The 24386-nt window shown below is 49.2% G+C and overlaps 1 protein-coding gene across 7 annotated transcripts in view; it reads right to left on the bottom strand.

The window, feature by feature from the left end:
* Positions 1-387: 387 nt before the first annotated feature.
* The window catches only part of ST3GAL6 (ST3 beta-galactoside alpha-2,3-sialyltransferase 6), a 176651-nt gene continuing 152652 nt past the window's right edge, over positions 388-24386 (bottom strand). For 6 of the 7 annotated variants that reach the window (XM_030204041.1, XM_030204040.1, XM_030204042.1 and 3 more), the window contains 3 exons: positions 15408-15545; positions 3716-3868; positions 388-581 (listed from right to left, as the gene is read on the bottom strand). In XM_030204041.1, the coding sequence (XP_030059901.1) occupies positions 495-581; positions 3716-3868; positions 15408-15545 (378 nt within the window). In that variant the 3' untranslated portion in view covers positions 388-494. Of the gene's footprint in view, positions 582-3715; positions 3869-13814; positions 13817-15407; positions 15546-24386 lie in introns of those variants that run through there. The other variant, XM_030204043.1, reaches the window with a different exon arrangement.

Genomic DNA, 24386 nt, shown 5'->3' with positions numbered 1-24386 from the left:
TAAATTTGCTCCATACATTATATACAATGAACGCTACCACACAGACGGATGAAAATTGGCCATGCTTCTTCTATCATTATAAATGAATACACTGAACACTAAACTTACTAAGAGCAGAAGACGGAACAAGATTTTGGCTCATATTCAGTCTGAGTGGGATACCAATGGATACATTCTGAAGCATGTACTTCTTTGAAAACATGGACTCTTATTTTCTGTTTCTTATTTTCAGCTGAGTGCCTTCTCCCCCTTGCTAATGCCAAACTCTTTAAAACAGAGATGGTATATAGAGGATAGAAGACAACATTGACCTTAAAAGATTTAAAGACATACGAGGCTGAACTCCTCTACCCACGCCATCAAGGGAAAAAAATATTTTTCATGTCCTTCATTTCACGTTGCTTAATGAGCTCTCATTGGGCTTAAAGTGTCAAAAGAAATATATTACTAATATTGTTCAGTACGTGGCTATTTCTTCCATGCTGACTTTCAGTTCAGTCTTGTGTCAGGTTTATAATTGTTTTGTTTTCTACAAATCTGCCCAAAAGCCTTTGCTCTGCAGTGATGTTGTGATATTCATTCTGGAGAGAAAGAACAGAAACAGAATCAAATTGTCATCTTTGTGTAGGAAAAAGTCTTTGTTAACATACCAACACTGGATATATAGTGGGGGAGAGATGCTTTTATTGCATGAGACTGACACCCAGCTGGTCAGAGGCAGAGCCCATGACAGTAAGGCTTCAAAGAGAGTTAAGCTATGAGTCCCCTATCCAGGATGGCCACTGCCATAGCCCAACTTAGTATATCTTGAACAGAGAGGGGGAATAAAAAATGAAGGAAATAATCACTAGAAAGTGTGAATGATGGCTCATATCTGACTAGCACAGTTCCAACTGAGCTGTACAAAAAATGATAGAGGAAAATTGCCAAGTTCACATAGGCTGCATTTTTTTCCAGATAGTATATACTAGCATCAGCATCTTTTCTACCACCTGCAGTTCCCCAGACATACTGCCCAACAGTCTCAGAAGCTTCACCGCCCTCCTGTAGTTCTTTTGTGTTTGTGCGGGTCTTAGGATGGGGCCGCTGAATCCCCTTCTTCATTTATGCACATGTGTTGAAGGATTATATTCTGGGGGCTGCTGAGCTCCCATCGTTTATTTGAGTGTGCGTGTGTATAAAGGTGTGGGGGGGGGGAGGTGTTTGTTCCATTGGCCTGTACACCACTCTGTTCTGCCAGTCAGCTAGAGCAGTATAGAAAGTTATTGAAAATAAATAAATGTTTCAAACATGTCAGCTTTATGAATGGGAATGTACATATATATATATCTGGTATCTTCGTATTCTGCAGTGGTAAGGAAAACATTGCTTTTTTCTTTCCATCCTTTTCAGTGTTAAAAACTGTATGAAGAATCCAGTTTTGGAGGGTTTCTAGTTCAGGTTTTGTCTATACCAGGGGTGTCCACCAACCTTGTCCCTTGCCAGGTTGGGTTTTCAGGATTTCCACAATGAATATGCATGAGATCTAGCTGCATACAATGGAGGCAGTGCATGCAAATAGATCTCATGCATATTCATTGAGGAAATTCTGAAAACCCAACTGGATTGCGGCCCTCGAGGACCAAGTTTGAATAGAGGGCTGAGAAGGCTAGGGCTTTTCAGCTTGGAGAAGAGACGGCTGAGGGGAGATATGATAGAAGTGTATAAAATAATGAGTGGAATGGATCGGGTGGATGTGAAGCGACTGTTCACGCTATCCAAAAATACTAGGACTAGAGGGCATGAGTTGAAGCTACAGTGTGGTAAATTTAAAACGAATCGGAGAAAATTTTTCTTCACCCAACGTGTAATTAGACTCTGGAATTCGTTGCCGGAGAACATGGTACGGGCGGTTAGCTTGACGGAGTTTAAAAAGGGGTTAGATAGATTCCTAAAGGACAAGTCCATAGACCGCTATTAAATGGACTTGGGAAAAATTCCGCATTTTTAGGTATAACTTGTCTGGAATGTTTTTACGTTTGGGGAGCGTGCCAGGTGCCCTTGACCTGGATTGGCCACTGTCGGTGACAGGATGCTGGGCTAGATGGACCTTTGGTCTTTCCCAGTATGGCACTACTTATGTACCCCTGGTCTACACATTTCTTTTTCTAATTTGTGGTCCCTTATTTTGTATTTTGTCCTATGTGACACAGGTAAGGTACTCTGCTAATGTGTAGTCGAGAAAGAGACATTGTTGATCTGGGGTTGGGCCCTGGATCGTCATCCCACTGAAAGTCTCTTTGCCTGTAAGCACTGGCACCTTTTCTCTAAGAAAAAAGCACTCTATATGTATGTTTCCGTATGTCTGTGTTCATCTGTTAGAGGAAAGGAAAGGAGAAATGCAATTTGAAAGGAGCAATTCCCTAACAAATTTGTTTTGAAGTATCAATATTTGTATGCTGCGACTATTTCTCTGGAACCCCTAGTCCAATTTAGCCCATTTCCAAACTCAAGCCCCCTCTCCCCCAAATATTCAGTTGACAGCCAACTTTTTTTTTAATGCTTACCATCGCAGTCTAGTTTAGCCTCCAATATTCAGTGCTGGGCCATGTCCAGGCACTGGCACTGAATATTGGGGGCTAAAAGAGTGGGCTGGCTGACAGAGCTTATGTGGGCCCTAGCCAATATTCAGCTGGGGCCCACACAAAGTTATCTGGTCCCCGGATGAATATCGGGCTGGGACCCACATAAAACAAACAAACAAACAAACTTATTTTTCCTCTTCCACCTTCCTCCCTGCTGCCCCCTCCCATCCCTGTCCCCTAGTCAGGATAGCACCCTCCCCCCCCCCCCCCCCGCGCTTCTGGTGGTTCCGCGGGGCGTCTGGGGCAGGAGTGAATCTCCCTTGCTCCTGCCCTTAGCAGCAGCTTCTTCAAAATGGCTGCAGTATTGCAAATACTGTGAGAGGTTGCAGCAGACATTTTGAAGAAACTGCAGCTACAGGCAGGAGCAAGGGGATTTGCTCCTGCCCCCAACGCCCCACTGGGCCACTAGGGAGTCAGGTAGGCCCCGTGGAGGTGGGGGGAGGTTCTATCCTGACAAGTATGTGGGAGGTGGGGATGGAAGGGAGATGCTGGGTGCCACTGCTACACATCAGGGCAGGAAGGGGGAAAATACTTTTTTTTTTTTTTTTTTAATTATGCAGGTGCCGGCCCAAATAAGATAAGAGGGAGAATTTAAGACAGCTGTTGAGCTGTCCTAAATTCACCCACTTAACTTATGCGGGCCTCGGCTGAATAATGCCAGCACGTGCATAAGCCCTGGCTCATCCCTAGCGCCGTCTCCTGGCCCAGCCCTGACCGACTCACTTTTTTGGGGGCCAGTCAGAGGCGATTATTCAGTGGCACTCTCCACTTTAGTGATTCTGAATATCGGCCGTTGGGCAGAGACAGGCTATTTAAGCGGGCAGAAGTTCTTGCCTGCTTAAATCGCTTTGAATATCATCCCAATGCGTTTCACTGTGCCAAACCTGGTCCCATGCTGTTAAGTTTTCAGAGAGCAATTGTGCCCCAGACAGACATTTTTTTATCCACTTATGCATAATTTCTTTCCATCATTTCACTGGATTAGAAAAAACAGTCTATGCAAAAACAGAATAAAAACATCTTCAAAGTTCACATTCCACACTTGTAACTACATTCTTACCAGTCTTGTACCTTTAAATTATGCATATTACCTCTATCATTAGAGACATGGTTTCATTTCCATAGTAATGCAATGAGCTGTTTTGGGATGTAAAGTTGTACTTAAAGCCTGCTATATGAACTTCGTTACAGATATGAAGTGCCAGGACTATGGCAATTAGACCAGTTGTTGGATGTGTAGGTTTCTAAAAGAGAAAACAAATATACATGCATTTTCAGTGAGAAAAGATAATACATAATTTTGTTTTGAGAAGAATTGTAAAGGCATAAAACTCAAATGACCTGTTCAATGACCTATTGTGAAATACCACAATTGTTATATTACTCCGAATAATGAAACTCATCTCCTCATGTGCTCAATCTTGCAGAATTTCAAACTGACACATTTTGAAGGGAAAAGAGCAAGAAAGCCAAGCTGTATGCTTGTAATGGGTATTCCTAGAAAATAGCAGTATACAACATAGAGAGCTACATGGGAACGGGAATAGCAGGATTCCCGTGGGAATCCCACGGGGATCCCCTCCAGGTCTGCAGGGATCCCACGGGGATGGACCCAGGTCCTGCAGGATCCCCACAGAAGTGCCTTCCCTCCCCGGAGCTAAAGGGATTCCATCCCGGCACATACCTCAAGGTACCCTGGTGGTCTAGCGAATTCTTTGGGGCAGGAAAGATCCCCACTCTTTCGTGCCAGCTGCCACTGATCCTTTTGCAGTCTTTGCTTTTTTTAAATGACTGCCAAAACGTCCAGCGACAGCCTCACGAGACTTCCGCATTGTCATTCTTTATTGTTGCTGGCATTTTTATTTAATCTCACTTATATTTTCAAACATGCCGGCTTGTGCAGCATACGGATGTACATAGAGGAAGTATAATAATGGAATAACTTTTCATAGGTAGAGTAGTAATTGGTTATAAATTGTAATCAACATGTCATTTGGAAGGGCTGGTTATAGGGACACCCTAGCACCGTTATATTTGTGCAGAGATTTTTTTCTTCTCCTGGTAAAGGGCAACTAAAGCAGGTATGTTATGAGATCCGGGGCTCAACATTTAGACTTTCTATCTATTTACTTATTTATAACATTTGTATCCCACGTTAAACATGAATTAGGTTGAAACCTGGGTGCATTTAAAATCTTTTTTTTTCCTGTGCCTGCATCAAAAGATAGCATGCAGGAACTTGCTTCTTTTGTTTTGTGGATTGCAGTGGTATATTATACTCGAAAAGCAAGACAACTTCCCTCTACTACCGTACTACAGAGGAAAAGGCTTCAGACACTCAGTGAGCCAATCCTTTTGTTTCTAGGCACTTTAATTACTTTACTGTACAAATGTTCCACCTACCACGAGCATCCTCATTAGCCAAAAAAACCTCAAAGATAGACGGTACTGCACAGCCATACCACCTGTCAGACGACGCACATTGTGTACTGCATTAAATGCCCATGCGATAAAATCTATATAGGGAAATCTAGCAGGTCTCTTAACGCACGCATGATTGAACACAGATCAAGAATCACCGCGTGCAATTTGGGCGCTCCGTTAGTGCAGCATTGCATTAATAAAGGCCACACTGTGGAAATGTTAAAATGTCAAGTTATTGAGCATGTTGCCTTGCATCCAAGGGGTGGTGATCGTAATAGAAAATTATTACAGCGTGAAACTTACTGGATTTTCAATTTGGAGACAATTGAACCAGAGGGTCTGAATACATACATGCATTGGGGGAGTTATTTGTAAGGTTCCAGCTGATAGCCTACAGTCAATCCGTCAGTGCATTTTGATTGAATAACAATCTATGCCTACGCGATCAGGTGTGCACAGGAAACACGTAATAGTTCCGGTATAGTTTTAAAAATGCCACCGCCATTTCTTTGTTTGCACAAAGAAAGCATGAGGCATTCCAGGAAGTTGAAACCGTAAGTCTCGAGCCAAGTATTTCAGGAAGAAGGTATCTAGAAAGTACTTTTATTTACTAATTTTTTATTCGTGTGTATTGGTGGATTTGCAGGATTATCCCTTGACAAAGCAATCCAGCGAAACAGGTCCTGTCGGGATAATAAAGGTTCCTGGACGCTCCTCAATACGCATGCAGATAAGTGACAAAGTCTCACGCAGTTGTTAAATGTCAGAGTTTTCACACAATACAGCACAAATAGTGGTGGTAAAAACAGAAGCCTTCCTACTGTTTTAAAGTGTGTGCCCCAAGCACTTTCACATTAATATTTTTGTATAAAAAATACTTACAAAAATTGGATGGTGGGGGTCATCAATGATTAAAGATTGTCATGGCTGGAAGACACAAGGACCTTTTTGTACGCACAGCCAAATGTGACTGTATGCGACGTCCCTGATATTAAACTAGAATAGTACTTGGTGGCATTAACTTTTCTACTTTTCTATTTTGAGTATACCAGTTGTGTTCTTTTGGACATAATAAGTAGAACGCCTTATAATATTTTGACAGTATCTCTGAATCATTATGGCAAATAGCTCGTGGCGTACAGGTTTCAGTTTCTAAGCTGAAACCGCTTCTGACCTCCTCAATGTAACCTCAGGGTATTCTTCAACTTCATTGAGCTGTTACAGTATAGATGCTGAATGGGACACTTTGTTAGCCAATTTTAACTCATCTTTAAGGTTAGAACTACTACTACTACTACTACTATTTAGCATTTCTATAGCGCTACAAGGCATACGCAGCGCTGCACAAACATAGAAGAAAGACAGTCCCTGCTCAAAGAGCTTACAATCTAATAGACAAAAAATAAATAAAGTACCAAATCAAATCAATTAATGTGAACGGGAAGGAAGAGAGGAGGGTAGGTGGAGGCGAGTGGTTACGAGTCAAAAGCAATGCTAAAGAGGTGGGCTTTCAGTCTAGATTTAAAGGTGGCCAAGGATGGGGCAAGACGTAGGGGCTCAGGAAGTTTATTCCAGGCGTAGGGTGCAGCGAGACAGAAGGCGCGAAGTCTGGAGTTGGCAGTAGTGGAGAAGGGAACAGATAAGAAGGATGGTAAAATTATGTATCATACCTGATAATTTTCTTTCCATTAATCATAGCTGATCAATCCATAGACTGGTGGGTTCTGTCCATCTACCAGCAGGTGGAGATAGAGAGCAAACCTTTGCCTCCCTATATGTGGTCATGTGCTGCCGGAAACTCCTCAGTATGTCGATATCAAAGCTCCATCCGCAGGACTCAGCACTTAGAGAATTACACCCACAAAGGGACACTCTGCCCAGCTCACCACCGCCGAAACGGGGGAGGGGAAGTAACCCAGCTCATCCCCACACAAGTGGGGGAGGGGAATCCGTCCAGCTCATCCCCGCGGAGCGGGGGAGGGACACCACACCCGCAGATGCGGGGGGATCTGGCTTATCCTGCAACCGCAACCGCGGGAGGAGCTGACTGACCCTAACACCGCCGAAGCGGGAGGGGTACAAAGCTGCCCTACAGCTGCACGAAGCGGGAGGGAGTGCCGGCAGAATTTAAGTCTCAATCCAGCCCCGAAAAACGGAGGGGAGAGGAATGCAGCAGCTCACTGTAACACAAACTCGTCTCAACTCTTGAAGAATCCAAGTGAAAAAACTTGAACACGAAGTCCTCCTGAAGTAACTGAAGACTAAACTTGAACCTAAAATTCAACCAGAATATAAACAGTACAGATATCTGGGAGGGACTATGGATTGATCAGCTATGATTAATGGAAAGAAAATTATCAGGTATGATACATAATTTTACCTTCCATATCATCAAGCTGATCAATCCATAGACTGGTGGGATGTACCGAAGCAGTACTCACCCAGGGCGGGACATTGAAATCCCTGACCTCAACACTGAAGCTCCAAACCGGGCCTCCGCCCGTGCCGCCACAGTCAAGCGGTAATGCTTGGAGAATGTATGGGCCGATGCCCAAGTTGCCGCCTTGCATATCTCTTTCAAGGAGACGGACCCGGCCTCTGCCATCGAGGCCACCTGAGCTCTAGTGGAGTGAGCCTTCAGCTGGATAGGCGGCACCTTCCCTGCGGCCACATAAGCCGCTGCAATGGCTTCCTTGACCCATCTTGCCACTGTAGGCTTAGCAGCCTGCAGACCCTTACGAGGACCTGCAAACAGGACAAACAGATGATCCGATTTCCGGAAATCATTGGTCACGTCCAAGTATCTGATGATGACTCGTCTCACATCCAGATATTTAAGAGCAGAGTATTCCTCTGGGTAGTCCTCCCTACGAAAGGAAGGGAGACAGAGCTGCTGATTCACATGGAAGCGAGAAACAATCTTGGGCAGGAAGGAAGGCACTGTGCGAATAGTCACTCCTGCCTCAGTGAACTGCAGAAAAGGCTCTCGACATGAGAGCGCCTGGAGCTCGGAAACTCTTCTGGCTGAAGTGATAGCCACCAAAAAGACTGCTTTCAACGTCAGGTCTTTCAGAGATGCCCTCGACAAGGGTTCAAAAGGCGGCTTCTGTAATGCTCTTAGCACCAGATTGAGATTCCACGCAGGCACCACCAAGTGCAGAGGAGGGCGCAGGTGATTAACTCCCTTGAGAAAACGCACCACATCTGGCTGCGAAGCCAGGGAAGCACCCTTCAGGCGGCCCCTGAAGCAAGCCAGGGCCACTACCTGGACTTTAAGGGAACTGAGCGACAGGCCTTTCTCCAGACCTTCTTGCAGGAATGCCAACACTGAAGAAATTGGAGCAGTGAATGGAGAAAATGAGCCTGCTTCACACCACGCTGCAAAGGTACGCCAAACCCTGGCGTAAGCAGTAGAAGTAGAGCACTTCCTCGCTCTCAGCATAGTGGCGATGACCTTGTCTGAGAAGCCCTTCTTCCTCAGACGCTGCCGCTCAATAGCCAGGCCGTAAGACCAAAGGGGGAGGGATCCTCTATCACCACGGGACCCTGATGCAACAGGCCCTGCTCCACTGGCAGCCGCAGAGGATCGTCGACTGACAGCCTGATCAAGTCCGCATACCAGGGACGTCTGGGCCAATCCGGACCCACCAGGATTATCGGGCCTGGATGCTTTGCCACCCGGTCTAGCACCCTGCCCAGCATGGGCCAGGGCGGGAACACATAGAGGAGCTCTTGTGTCGGCCACTGTTGGAGAAGAGCATCTACTCCCAGAGATCGAGGGTCCCGTCCTCTGCTGAAAAAGCGCGGCACTTGGCAATTGGCCGATGACGCCATCAGATCTAGGCTCGGCTGGCCCCAGCGCTTCGTGATGTCCAAGAACGCCTGAGCAGATAGCTGCCACTCTCCGGGCTCCAAGGTATGGCGACTGAGAAAGTCCGCCTTGACATTCATGACTCCGGCAATGTGGGCCGCTGACAGCTGTTCCAGGTTCGCTTCCGCCCACTGGCATAGACTCATAGCCTCCTTGGCTAGAGGGGCGCTCTTGGTACCTCCCTGGCGGTTGACATAGGCCACAGCCGTGGCATTGTCCGACAGGACCCGTACTGGCTTCAACGCCAGTACCGGGATGAACTCCAAAAGCGCCAACCGAATGGCTCTGAGTTCCAGGAGGTTGATAGACCACTTTGCCTCTGCAGGAGACCAGAGCCCCTGCGCTGTCCTTCCCAAGCAGTGGGCTCCCCAGCCCGACAAAGAGGCGTCCGTCGTGACAACAATCCACTCCGGGGTCACCAGAGGCATTCCCGCAGACAACTTGTCTGTCTGCATCCACCAGCTCAGCGCCTTGCGCACTGCTGGGTCCAAGGGAAGGCGCACAGCATAATCCTCCGACATCGGCGTCCAGCGCTGCAGCAAAGAGTGTTGTAGTGGTCTCATATGAGCCCTGGCCCAGGGCACTACTTCCATCGTGGCTGTCATAGAGCCCAACAGCTGCACATAGTCCCAAGCCCGAAGAGGAGAGGCTACTAGGAACTGGTCCACCTGAGCCTGAAGCTTGACAATCCGATTGTCCGGCAGGAACACTCTGCCCACTTGGGTGTCGAAACGAACTACCAGATACTCCAGGGACTGAGTCGGGCGCAGCTGGCTTTTCTCCCAGTTGATGATCCACCCCAGGGAGCTCAAAAGAGCAACCACCCGGTTCACAGCTTTGCCGCACTCTGCATAAGAGGGGGCTCGGATCAACCAGTCGTCCAGATAAGGATGGACTTGTACTCCTTCCTTCCTCAGGAAGGCCGCGATGACCACCATTACTTTGGAGAAGGTCCGCGGAGCAGTAGCCAACCCGAACGGGAGGGCTCTGAACTGGAAGTGTCGGCCCAGGACTGCAAAACGCAGAAAGCGTTGATGGGGAGGCCAGATGGGAATATGCAAGTACGCTTCCTTGATGTCCAAGGATGCCAGGTACTCCCCTGCCTTCACTGCCGCTATAACAGAGCGGAGAGTCTCCATGCGAAAGTGCCGAACTTTCAAGGCCCGATTGACCCCTTTGAGGTCGAGGATAGGCCGTACAGAACCTCCTTTCTTTGGTACCACAAAGTAAATGGAGTAACGTCCCTTGCCAAGCTGATCTTCTGGCACCGGAACGACCGCACCCAGGTGGATCAGATTGTCCAAAGTCTGCTGCACTGCCACAGCTTTGACCGGAGACTTGCAGGGAGAGTGCACAAACCCGTCTCTTAAGGGTCGGCAGAACTCTAGCTTGTAGCCGTCTCTGATGACTTCCAGCACCCAAGCGTCTGAAGTTACCCTGGTCCACTCGCCCAGAAACGAGGACAGGCGTCCTCCAATCTGCACTGGGCCATGGACCAGGGCCCCGTCATTGGGTACGAGACCCTGGGGGAGGACCGGAGGACGCACCTCCGGGACGGCGGTCTCTGCGAAAGGAATGCTGCTTGGGGGAGAAGTTCCTCTTGAAGGAAGAGGGGGCAGAGGAGCCCGACTTGCCCGGGCGATACCGACGGGCTTCCTGAAACAGTCCTTTGCAGGAACCAGGGCGAGCACCACTGGCCCGAGCCCTGACCTCTGGTAACCTCTTGCCCTTAGACGTGCCGAGATCGGTCACAATTTTGTCCAGCTCGACCCCAAAGAGCAGCTTGCCTTTAAAAGGCAACTTAGCCAGGCGAGACTTAGAGGCGTGGTCAGCAGACCAATGCTTCAGCCAAAGCCAACGCCGTGCAGAGACTGTCTGAGCCATACCTTTAGCCGAGGCTCTCAAGACATCATACAGCAAGTCTGCCAAATAAGCCAAGCCCGATTCCAGGGCCGGCCAATCAGCCCTCAAGGAAGGATTCGAGGGGGAAGCCCACTGTACAATCGTCAGGCACGCCCTGGCCACATAGGAGCCGCAAACTGAGGCCTGCAAACTTAAAGCAGCCGCCTCGAAGGACGACCTTAAAGCCGCCTCCAATCTTCTATCTTGGGCGTCCTTTAGGGCCGTGCCACCTTCCACCGGCAACGCCGTTTTCTTAGTCACCGCAGTGATTAAAGAATCCACGGTAGGCCAAAGAAAGGCCTCCCGTTCACTTTCAGGCAGAGGATAGAGGCGGGACATAGCCCTAGCCACTTTGAGGCTCGCTTCCAGGACATCCCATTGAGCCGAAATCAAGGTGTGCATGGCATCATGCACGTGGAAGGTTCTAGGCGGGCGCGTCATCCCCAGCATAATGGCGGAGCCAACAGAGGCTGAGGGAGAAACGTCCTCCGGAGAGGAAATCTTCAAAATGCTCATGGCCTGCACTAACAGGTTGGGCAAATCCTCTGAGCGAAAGATCCGCGCTGCAGAGGGGTCATCCGCTTCATCCGAGCGGGAATCCATCTCCTCCAAGGAATCCCCAAAGGACCGTTGGGAGAACTCAGATACGCTGCCCTCATCTACATCAGAGGAGACAGAGTCCTCTAGGGCCTGGAAATCCACCCGAGGGCGCTTACTTCCAGAGGCCTCAACCCCTTTATCAGACAGGGGCAGGTGCAGCATTTTGCATAAGAAAAGCCTGATGCAGCAGCAAAATGAACTCAGGGGAGAAGCCCCCCGAACTGTGCACTTCTGCAGCTTGGGCCACGGCCCTAGACGCACCCTCAACCGGCGCTTGCAAGAGCGGGGGAGAAACGTGCTGCGCATCCAAAATGGCGTCTGGCGCGAAACTCCGAGGAGCTGCGCGGGAAGAACGGCGCTTAACTTTGGCCGCTTTCTTACCGTCGCCCGAATCAAGGGCGACCATAGTATTAACGTCTCCCAGCTCAAGGACGGCCCAAGAAGAAGCCGTCCGAGCAGAGTGGCCGGCCAACATGGAGTGGGCGAGCAGCGGGGGATGGGCGCTTATGGCGGGAAAACCGCCGCACCGGAGGAAGAACCGGGACACTGACCGGACTCCAAACTGATGCTTAACAAAGGCGATTCAGGGTTTGAAATCCCCGCATCCCCGCTAGACGCACCCACGCGGTCCGGGGAGCGAATCCTCGCGCCCTCGCCCTCCGACGCCATAAGCCACGTGGAGACCGAACGGGGAACCCCCTGCCTGCTATAAAAAGGTAAAATTACCTGCTTCTCGCTCTGAGCTGTAACGAACTGGTGTCCCAGTGAGCAGCTGCAATAAACGTTGAAATAAATGCCCTTAAGGACGTCCAAAAAAATTTTTTTTTCAACGGAGCCAGCGGGAGGGGGGAGAAAAGGAGGGACCTGGCACCACCAGGTTTGCACTTGCTCAAGAAGAGCCCTCAACCCCAGGTACTCAACAAAACCTAAAAATTAGGCTTGGAGACCTAGCCAGAGCTGCTGCTGTGTATGACCACCACCTGCTGAGATAGAGAACATACTGAGGAGTTTCCGGCAGCACATGACCACATATAGGGAGGCAAAAGGATTGCTCTCTATCTCCACCTGCTGGTAGATGGACACAACCCACCAGTCTATGGATTGATCAGCATGATGATATGGAAATAAATATTAAAAAGTAATGGTAAGGGCGAGGGGTCCCCGTGAAACATCCCATTTTAATGATGTCACGCTAGACCACTGGTTGCCATATCATACTTTATAACTTCAATCTTCTAGAAACAACTTAGTCCACTGCTCCACTAAGCCTATGATTCCCATACTCAACAAAATATCTACAGTGGGGGAAATAAGTATTTGATCCCTTGCTGATTTTGTAAGTTTGCCCACTGACAAAGACATGAGCAGCCCATAATTGAAGGGTAGGTTATTGGTAACAGTGAGAGATAGCACATCACAAATTAAATCCGGAAAATCACATTGTGGAAAGTATATGAATTTATTTGCATTCTGCAGAGGGAAATAAGTATTTAATCCCTCTGGCAAACAAGACCTAATACTTGGTGGCAAAACCCTTGTTGGCAAGCACAGCGGTCAGACGTCTTCTGTAGTTGATGATGAGGTTTGCACACATGTCAGGAGGAATTTTGGTCCACTCCTCTTTGCAGATCATCTCTAAATCATTAAGAGTTCTGGGCTGTCGCTTGGCAACTCGCATCTTCAGCTCCCTCCATAAGTTTTCAATGGGATTAAGGTCTGGTGACTGGCTAGGCCACTCCATGACCCTAATGTGCTTCTTCCTGAGCCACTCATTTGTTGCCTTGGCTGTATGTTTTGGGTCATTGTCGTGCTGGAAGACCCAGCCACGACCCATTTTTAAGGCCCTGGCGGAGGGAAGGAGGTTGTCACTCAGAATTGTACGGTACATGGCCCCATCCATTCTCCCATTGATGCGGTGAAGTAGTCCTGTGCCCTTAGCAGAGAAACACCCCCAAAACATAACATTTCCACCTCCATGCTTGACAGTGGGGACGGTGTTCTTTGGGTCATAGGCAGCATTTCTCTTCCTCCAAACACGGCGAGTTGAGTTCATGCCAAAGAGCTCAATTTTTGTCTCATCTGACCACAGCACCTTCTCCCAATCACTCTCGGCATCATCCAGGTGTTCACTGGCAAACTTCAGACGGGCCGTCACATGTGCCTTCCGGAGCAGGGGGACCTTGCGGGCACTGCAGGATTGCAATCCGTTATGTCGTAATGTGTTACCAATGGTTTTCGTGGTGACAGTGGTCCCAGCTGCCTTGAGATCATTGACAAGTTCCCCCCTTGTAGTTGTAGGCTGATTTCTAACCTTTCTCATGATCAAGGATACCCCACGAGGTGAGATTTTGCGTGGAGCCCCAGATCTTTGTCGATTGACAGTCATTTTGTACTTCTTCCATTTTCTTACTATGGCACCAACAGTTGTCTCCTTCTCGCCCAGCGTCTTACTGATGGTTTTATAGCCCATTCCAGCCTTGTGCAGGTGTATGATCTTGTCCCTGACATCCTTAGACAGCTCCTTGCTCTTGGCCATTTTGTAGAGGTTAGAGTCTGACTGATTCACTGAGTCTGTGGACAGGTGTCTTTCATACAGGTGACCATTGCCGACAGCTGTCTGTCATGCAGGTAACGAGTTGATTTGGAGCATCTACCTGGTCTGTAGGGGCCAGATCTCTTACTGGTTGGTGGGGGATCAAATACTTATTTCCCTCTGCAGAATGCAAATAAATTCATATACTTTCCACAATGTGATTTTCCGGATTTAATTTGTGATGTGCTATCTCTCACTGTTACCAATAACCTACCCTTCAATTATGGGCTGCTCATGTCTTTGTCAGTGGGCAAACTTACAAAATCAGCAAGGGATCAAATACTTATTTCCCCCACTGTATGTCTATATATCAAAAGCAGAGCTTAAATCAGTAGTATGCAGACTCTGTACTGACTCCTATTTAACAACTGGAGCACAAATGAACACATTTGTTTAATTTTCTTCCATCTGAGGCAGATTGACCTCATAAGGGAATAGTTGAATGGTTGTTGTCCTTTCCTACCTGAATTATTGCAATATAATATTATTGGAGCTCCTAGACTAACAGCTATCTTATTTACAAGTTTTACAAAATGTGGTGGCCAGATTAGTACTAGGGTATTCACATGGGTCAAAAACTCCCTATTTGATTGCACTGCACTGGCTTCAGGTTTGTGCTTGAGTTCAGTTCAAATTGTTGTTTTTAAAATTCTTAACAGTTTGGCACCAGAGTTTATAGCTTCTTTTATCTTGTATGGGCAGCTTTGACAATTACATTCAACGGGTAAGCTTAGGGTAGCATCATCTCATTTTCATTTGTATGAAACTAGGAAGATCATAACAGGAAGGATCCCAGAATTTTGTAATACACTTCCACTGGTCTTAATTCAGATACCTTCATATGGATTATTTTGCAGTATCTAGAAAATCTGAACATTTAAAGAGTTTTTATCTGAGTCATTTTGTGTGGAAATAATAAAATGTAATTATTGTTCTACTCTGCTTTGAGCTGTATGGTTATGTGGATTATTACTGTCTAAAATAAATTACATTAAATCAGAGTGAGTCGAGTGTAATGAACATGCCCAGTGTATCAATATAAATGGGCCCTAAGAGGAAAGGAGCTAAGAAATTAGTCTGTCCTCTCCTGCTCCTGTCTGTGCTGGGAATCGGGACCCGGATGATTGCATTAATGTGATATCGTGATAATGCAATCATTGGGGTCCTGAGCAGCATGAAGGAGCAAGGGAGGACAGACCCGGAAGCAGGCGCTGGGCCCAGGGAATTCCCCCCCCCCCCTCTCGGCGGCCCTAATGATGGTGCAACAATTCAAAATAAATCATATATGTTTATACAATATAATATCTAAAGCCACTACAACAATTACAACTGGTACACAGATGAATAATTCTCACACATATGCCAATGTACAAAAAAAATAAAAAATACCTACTTTTGTTTTGGGAAATCGTATGGGAAAATGAAGCATCTCATGCGCTACTTTTCGAAGAACAACAGGATTGAGGATCCTGATTTGCATGGAAGGATATATCATCCTTAAGGCTGGCTTCTTCCAAAAACCATATGTGCTCTGCAATAAATATATTTAAGCTGTCAAAAAAATTATTATATCTACTATCAGTCAAACAAACTGCAAGTCTACTGACCACAGTTTGAAGGACTGTCCTGATGGTTCTGTGACACGGCCATGCAGAGGGACCTAGGACTGATTTCAAGATCAGGTCCTCTGTTCTCAGAGTTGACTGGGACAGAACATGCTGAAGAGGCAGAATGCACAGCCCCTACGTGGGAGAGAGTTATAATCATTGTGCAACTGCAGCATCTATTTACTGGATTTAGGGCTTTTGATTCCAGGGTTTCAGAAACAGTTCTGGTATGTGGACCCTAGCCAAGGCCAGTCACTACAATGACTGGACTAAAGTAAATTGGGTGAGGATATAAAACAGTGCAAAAAGTTCTGGGTAGCTGAGAATGTTCATGGTGCCAGATCACAGCCACAAGCCTGACTGAGCTTGAAGCCCAAACTGGAATAGAAATGTCCCAAAATGTCAGTCTCTCTTTCTTGTTTAAATGTTGCTTCAAATATAAAAGGAATGAATGCTATAATATTCTTTTCACAGGGATACCTAGAACCCCAGTTTCATAAAAGTATAAAACTATTGTAAATCTACACACACCTGTTTCTTCACAAACCTCTCGGTTCTGCTCAGATTAGCATGAAAGCTAAATTACTTAACTGTAGCAGGTGGTTCTCCAAGGACAGCAGGCATATTTTCTCACATGTGGGTGATGTCATCCACAGAACCCGATGGGAGCACTTCTAAGTGCACTGTCACTTTAAATCTTTGAGACCGGTCCCCCACCGCACATTTGCAGATGCCTTCCCGCCCAACGCTCAAACACAGGACCAGCAATAGGATACTAAAACTAAGACGACAACTCCAAGGGGAGGTGGGAGGGATGCGAGAATATATGCCTGCTGTCCTTGGAGAACACCTGCTACAGGTAAAAGTATAATTTAGTTTTCTCTGATGACAAGCATGCATAATATTCTCACATGTTTGGACTCACTAGCTACCAGGCTCACAATATAAATCAATTTCTGCAATTAAAGCGATAGTGAGCTTGGTGGGAGGTGGGAAGGGAAGGAAGGCAGAGGTGGCTTTTAAATAGTAAAAAGATTCTGCAGGACCATGTCCAAACCGGCTAGCCCACCTGGAATGTTACTCTAGACAGTAGTGAGCAGTGACGGTGTGGATAGCCGTCTTGCAAATGTCTTCAATGGAGGCAGAATGGAAATGGGCTACTGAAACTGCCGTGGCAAGTCAGCCCAGCCTGAGCATATGTGTAGGAAATACAGTCAGCCAGCCAAGAAGTTTGAACGTTTGGTGATGGCTATCCTTCTGTTAAGGTTGAAGGACACAAAAAGCTTAGAGGACCTCCAATGAGGTTTTGTACGTTCTAGATAGTATGCTAGAGCATGTTTGCAGGCCAAGGAATGAAGTTTGCATCTCCAGGATTACAGTGTGGCTTAGGGAAGAAGACAGGTAGTACAATGTATTGAGACAGAACTGATACCACTTCAGGAAGGAATTTGGGGTGGGTTCAGTGTACAACCCTGTCATGGTAAAACCTGGTATAAGAAGGGTCTGCCACAAGGACTTGAAGTTCACCGATTCTTCTGGCAGAAGTAAGAGCTATGAAGAACACTATCTTATATGTGAGGAATTTCAGAGAACGACGCGATTGAAATGGAGGTTTCACAAAAGCTGTTAGGATAACATTCAGATCCCATGCCACTGAAGGCGAGTTGAAGCGAATGCTACATACCTGTAGAAGGTATTCTCCGAGGACAGCAGGCTGATTGTTCTCACTGATGGGTGACGACCTCGGCAGCCCCTCCAATCGGAATCTTCCTAGCAAAGTCCTTTGCTAGCTCTCGCGCGCACCGCGCATGCGCGGCCGTCTTCCCGCCCGAAACCGGCTCGAGCCGGCCAGTCCAGTATGTAGCAAGACAATACACTTCAAGGGAAGACACAACTCCAAAGGGGAGGCGGGCGGGTTTGTGAGAACAATCAGCCTGCTGTCCTCGGAGAATACCTTCTACAGGTATGTAGCATTCGCTTTCTCCGAGGACAAGCAGGCTGCTTGTTCTCACTGATGGGGTATCCCTAGCCCCCAGGCTCACTCAAAACAACAACCAAGGTCAATTGGGCCTCGCAACGGCGAGGACATAACTGAGATTGACCTAAAAAATTTACCAACTAACTGAGAGTGCAGCCTGGAACAGAACAAACAGGGCCCTCGGGGGGTGGAGTTGGATCCTAAAGCCCAAACAGGTTCTGAAGAACTGACTGCCCGAACCGACTGTCGCGTCGGGTATCCTGCTGCAGGCAGTAATGCGATGTGAATGTGTGGACAGATGACCACGTCGCAGCTTTGCAAATTTCTTCAATGGAGGCTGACTTCAAGTGGGCTACCGACGCAGCCATGGCTCTAACATTATGAGCCGTGACATGACCCTCAAGAGCCAGCCCCGCCTGGGCGTAAGTGAAGGAAATGCAATCTGCTAGCCAATTGGATATGGTGCGTTTCCCTACAGCCACTCCCCTCCTATTGGGATCAAAAGAAACAAACAATTGGGCGGACTGTCTGTGGGGCTGTGTCCGCTCCAGGTAGAAGGCCAATGCTCTCTTGCAGTCCAATGTGTGCAGCTGACGTTCAGCAGGGCAGGAATGAGGACGGGGAAAGAATGTTGGCAAGACAATTGACTGGTTCAGATGGAACTCCAACACGACCTTTGGCAAGAACTTAGGGTGAGTGCGGAGGACTACTCTGTTATGATGAAATTTGGTGTAAGGGGCCTGGGCTACCAGGGCCTGAAGCTCACTGACCCTACGAGCTGAAGTAACTGCCACCAAGAAAATGACCTTCCAGGTCAAGTACTTCAGATGGCAGGAATTCAGTGGCTCAAAAGGAGATTTCATCAGCTGGGTGAGAACGACATTGAGATCCCATGACACTGTAGGAGGCTTGACAGGGGGCTTTGACAAAAGCAAACCTCTCATGAAGCGAACAACTAAAGGCTGTCCTGAGATCGGCTTACCTTCCACATGGTAATGGTATGCACTGATTGCGCTAAGGTGAACCCTTACAGAGTTGGTCTTGAGACCAGACTCAGACAAGTGCAGAAGGTATTCAAGCAGGGTCTGTGTAGGACAAGAGCGAGGAGCTAGGGCCTTGCTGTCACACCAGACGGCAAACCTCCTCCACAGAAAGAAGTAACTCCTCTTGGTGGAATCTTTCCTGGAAGCAAGCAAGACGCGGGAGACACCCTCTGACAGACCCAAAGAGGCAAAGTCTACGCTCTCAACATCCAGGCCGTGAGAGCCAGGGACCGGAGGCTGGGATGCAGAAGAGCCCCTTCGTTCTGCGTGATGAGGGTCGGAAAACACTCCAATCTCCACGGTTCTTCGGAGGATAACTCCAGAAGAAGAGGGAACCAGATCTGACGCGGCCAAAAAGGAGCAATCAGAATCATGGTGCCTCGGTCTTGCTTGAGTTTCAACAAAGTCTTTCCCACCAGAGGAATGGGAGGATAAGCATACAGCAGGCCCTCCCCCCAATCCAGGAGGAAGGCATCCGATGCTAGTCTGCCGGGGGCCTGAAGCCTGGAACAGAACTGAGGGACTTTGTGGTTCACTCGAGATGCGAAGAGATCCACCAAGGGGGTGCCCCACGCTTGGAAGATCTGGCGCACCACTCTGGAGTTGAGCGACCACTCGTGAGGTTGCATAATCCGGCTCAGTCTGTCGGCCAGACCGTTGTTTACGCCTGCCAGATATGTGGCTTGGAGAACCATGCCGAGACGGCGAGCCCAAAGCCACATGCTGACGGCTTCCTGACACAGGGGGCGAGATCCGGTGCCCCCCTGCTTGTTGACATAGTACATGGCAACCTGGTTGTCTGTCTGAATTTGGATAATTTGATGGGACAGCCGATCTCTGAAAGCCTTCAGAGCGTTCCAGATCGCTCGCAACTCCAGGAGATTGATCTGTAGACCGCGTTCCTGGAGGGACCAGCTTCCTTGGGTGTGAAGCCCATCGACATGAGCTCCCCATCCCAGGAGAGACGCATCCGTTGTCATCACTTTTTGTGGCTGAGGAATTTGGAAAGGACGTCCCAGAGTCAAATTGGACCAGATTGTCCACCAATACAGGGATTCGAGAAAACTCGTGGACAGGTGGATCACGTCTTCTAGACCCCCAGCAGCCTGATACCACTGGGAGGCTAGGGTCCATTGAGCAGATCTCATGTGAAGACGGGCCATGGGAGTCACATGAACTGTGGAGGCCATGTGGCCCAGCAATCTCAACATCTGCCGAGCTGTGATCTGCTGGGACGCTCGCACCCGCGAGACGAGGGACAACAAGTTGTTGGCCCTTGTCTCTGGGAGATAGGCGCGAGCCGTCCGAGAATCCAGCAGGGCTCCTATGAATTCGAGTTTCTGCACTGGGAGAAGATGGGACTTTGGGTAATTTATTACAAACCCCAGTAGCTCCAGGAGGCGAATAGTCATCTGCATGGACTGCAGGGCTCCTGCCTCGGACGTGTTCTTCACCAGCCAATCGTCGAGATATGGGAACACGTGCACTCCCAGCCTGCGAAGTGCCGCTGCTACCACAGCTAGGCACTTTGTGAACACTCTGGGCGCAGAGGCGAGCCCAAAGGGTAGCACACAGTACTGGAAGTGGCGGGTGCCCAACTGAAATCGCAGATACTGTCTGTGAGCTGGCAGTATCGGGATGTGTGTGTAGGCATCCTTCAAGTCCAGAGAGCATAGCCAATCGTTTTGCTGAATCATGGGGAGAAGGGTGCCCAGGGAAAGCATCCTGAACTTTTCTTTTACGAGATATTTGTTCAGGGCCCTTAGGTCTAGGATGGGACGCATCCCCCCTGTTTTCTTTTCCACAAGGAAGTACCTGGAATAGAATCCCAGCCCTTCTTGCCCGGATGGCACGGGCTCGACCGCATTGGCGCTGAGAAGGGCGGAGAGTTCCTCTGCAAGTACCTGCTTGTGCTGGAAGCTGTAAGACTGAGCTCCCGGTGGACAATTTGGAGGTTTGGAGGCCAAATTGAGGGTGTATCCTTGCCGGACTATTTGCAGAACCCACTGATCGGAGGTTATGAGAGGCCACCTTTGGTGAAAAGCTTTCAACCTCCCTCCGACTGGCAGGTCGCCCGACACTGACACTTGGATGTCGGCTATGCTCTGCTGGAGCCAGTCAAAAGCTCGCCCCTTGCTTTTGCTGGGGAGCCGCGGGGCCTTGCTGAGGCGCACGCTGCTGACGAGAGCGAGCGCGCTGGGGCTTAGCCTGGGCCGCAGGCTGTCGGGAAGGAGGATTGTACCTACGCTTACCAGAAGTATAGGGAACAGTCTTCCTTCCCCCGAAAAATCGTCTACCTGTAGAGGTAGAAGCTGAAGGCTGCCGGCGGGAGAACTTGTCGAATGCGGTGTCCCGCTGGTGGAGAGACTCTACCACCTGCTCGACTTTTTCTCCAAAAATGTTGTCCGCATGGCAAGGCGAGTCCGCAATCCGCTGCTGGATTCTATTCTCCAGGTCGGCGGCACGCAGCCATGAGAGCCTGCGCATCACCACACCTTGAGCAGCGGCCCTGGACGCAACATCAAAAGTGTCATAAACTCCTCTGGCCAGGAATTTTCTGCACGCCTTCAGCTGCCTGACCACCTCCTGAAAAGGCTTGGCTTGCTCAGGGGGAAGAGCATCAACCAAGCCCGCCAACTGTCGCACATTATTCCGCATGTGTATGCTCGTGTAGAGCTGGTAAGACTGAATTTTGGCCACGAGCATAGAGGAATGGTAGGCCTTCCTCCCAAAGGAGTCTAAGGTTCTAGAGTCTTTGCCTGGGGGCGCCGAAGCATGCTCCCTAGAACTCTTAGCCTTCTTTAGGGCCAGATCCACAACTCCAGAGTCGTGAGGCAACTGAGTGCGCATCAGCTCTGGGTCCCCATGGATCCGGTACTGGGACTCGATCTTCTTGGGGATGTGGGGATTAGTTAAAGGCTTGGTCCAGTTCGCCAGCAATGTCTTTTTGAGGACATGGTGCAGGGGAACAGTGGACGCTTCCTTAGGTGGAGAAGGATAGTCCAGGAGCTCAAACATTTCAGCCCTGGGCTCGTCCTCCACAACCACCGGGAAGGGGATGGCCGTAGACATCTCCCGGACAAAGGAAGCAAAAGACAGACTCTCGGGAGGAGAAAGCTGCCTTTCAGGAGAGGGAGTGGGATCAGAAGGAAAACCCTCAGACTCCTCGTCAGAGAAATATCTGGGATCTTCTTCTTCTTCCCACGAGGCCTCACCCTCGGTGTCAGACACAAGTTCACGGACCTGCGTCTGCAACCGCGCCCGGCTCGACTCCGTGGAGCCACGTCCACGATGGGGGCGTCGAGAGGTAGACTCCCTCGCCCGCATCGGCGAAGCTCCCTCCGCCGACGTAGTCGGGGAGCCCTCCTGGGAGGTGGCCGCAGTCGGCACCGCACGCGGTACCGACGTCGGGGACCTCACCCCGGGCGATGGGCCAGCCGGCGCCATGCTCGACGGTACCGGAGGCGCAAGCACCGCCGGTACCGGAGGGGTAGGGCGCAACAGCTCTCCCAGAATCTCTGGGAGAACGGCCCGGAGGCTCTCGTTCAGAGCGGCTGCAGAGAAAGGCATGGAGGTCGATGCAGGCGTCGACGTCAGAACCTGTTCCGGGCGTGGAGGCTGTTCCGGGCTGTCCAGAGTGGAGCGCATCGACACCTCTTGAACAGAGGGTGAGCGGTCCTCTCGGTGCCGATGCCTGCTGGGTGCCGACTCCCTCGGCGACCCAGAGCTCTCGGTGCCGACGCGGGAAGGGGACCGGTGTCGATGCTTCTTCGACTTCTTCCGAAGCATGTCACCGGAGCTTCCCGGCACCGACGAGGAGGACGTAGAATCCATCCGTCGCTTCCTCGGGGCCGAGACCGAAGAGGGTCGATCTCGGGGGGGGGGGGGCTGTACCGCAGGAGCCCTCAGGGTAGGAGGAGACCCACCCGAGGGCTCACCGCCACCAGCAGGGGAAAGGACAGCCCTCACCTGCACTCCACTCGATGCACCACCGTCCGACGACATCAGGAGACGAGGTCCCGGTACCACCGACGTCGATGCAGCTATCCGATGTCTCGGCGCCGATGCAGAGGGCCGATGCCTCGATGCACTCGATGCACTGGCAGCCAAGGATGAAGGTCTGGACACTGATGACGTCGATGCACACGATGACCCCGGTGCCGATGCCGACGAAGCGCCCGAGAACAAGACGTTCCACTGGGCCAATCTCGCTACTTGAGTCCGCCTCTGTAACAGGGAACACAGACTACAGTTCTGGGGACGGTGCTCGGCCCCCAGACACTGAAGACACGAAGAGTGCCTATCAGTGAGCGAGATTACCCGGGCGCACTGGGTGCACTTCTTGAAGCCGCTGGAAGGCTTCGATGTCATGGGCGGAAAAATCACGCCGGCGAAGTCAAAATCCGAAATGACGAATTTGGAGCACCAAAACTTTAAGGGAGAAAAAATCTCGACCGAGGCCGAAAAGAGGCCTACCCCGACGTCGAAAGAAAACTTACCGGGGCAAAACTGGAAGTACGGGAAGGGGAAAATGAAACCCAAGGGGGTTTTCGGAGCACTTCCCGACAGCTAGAAAACTTTTCCGAAGAAAAAACACGTCAATAAAACACGGACGCGCGAGGTCGACTCTCCGGGGCTCGACACGACAAAAAACACAGCCGTACCGAGTGCGGACGAAAGAAGACTGGCCGGCTCGAGCCGGTTTCGGGCGGGAAGACGGCCGCGCATGCGCGGTGCGCGCGAGAGCTAGCAAAGGACTTTGCTAGGAAGATTCCGATTGGAGGGGCTGCCGAGGACGTCACCCATCAGTGAGAACAAGCAGCCTGCTTGTCCTCGGAGAATAGGAGGTTTGGTATGAAACAAACCTTTCTTGAATTTAACTATTAAGAGATGAACTGAAACTGGTTTATTATCAACTTTAGAATGAAAAGCACTGATAGCACTGAAATGTACTCTCACAGACTTAGTTTTGAGGCCAGAATCAGAGAGGTGGAGGATGTATTCCATAAGGGAAGAAAGGGAGCACCTAGTAGGGTCAAGTGCTGTGGCTGCACGCCAGAGAGAAAATATTTTTCACTTTAAAAATGACATTTTCATGTAGGTTTCCTAGAGACTAGAAGTATTCTAGAAACTGCGTTAGGAAGGTTTAAGGAGCATAATCTACGTTGTCAGGAACTAAGCTGTCAGAGCTAGAGAACGATATCTGGATGAAGCAGGGACTCTTCGTTCTGTATTATTAGGGTTGGAGAAGGATCCAACTTCAATGGTTCCTTGGATGATAATTCCAGGAGAAAAGGGAACCAGATTGAACGTGGTCAGTAGGGAGCAATTAAAATCATGGTCCCTTGGTCTTGATGCAGTTTGAGAAGAGGTAAACAGCTGGATCGCAATCCTACTGACCCAACTTGGTTGTCTACCGTAAGCTCCGACCTTAGGCGATATGACCCAAAGTGATGTAAGCCTACTTCTGGGATCTCAACCCACTGCTATTTAATCTGCACCTCCCATGGCATCTGTTTTCACTGAGCTGATTAAATCACTCCTTATCTCTATTATGGCTCTCTGTCCTTGTGCAACTCTTTATTTCATATTGCTCCTCTCCCAACTAAACAGGTTAGACAAGGGAGAAAATTGATGCAGTTGGTTTTTGGAATTTGGTTTCTCAAAAGATCTGTATACAACAAAAAGATCCTTCCGAAATGAATGCAGAATGGGATCAAATTATTAAAGACTCTCTGGATATT

This window comes from Microcaecilia unicolor, chromosome 5 (genome assembly GCF_901765095.1).
Source record: "Microcaecilia unicolor chromosome 5, aMicUni1.1, whole genome shotgun sequence".
Taxonomy (NCBI): domain Eukaryota; kingdom Metazoa; phylum Chordata; class Amphibia; order Gymnophiona; family Siphonopidae; genus Microcaecilia; species Microcaecilia unicolor.
This window is presented reverse-complemented; position numbering and strand designations above follow the sequence as displayed.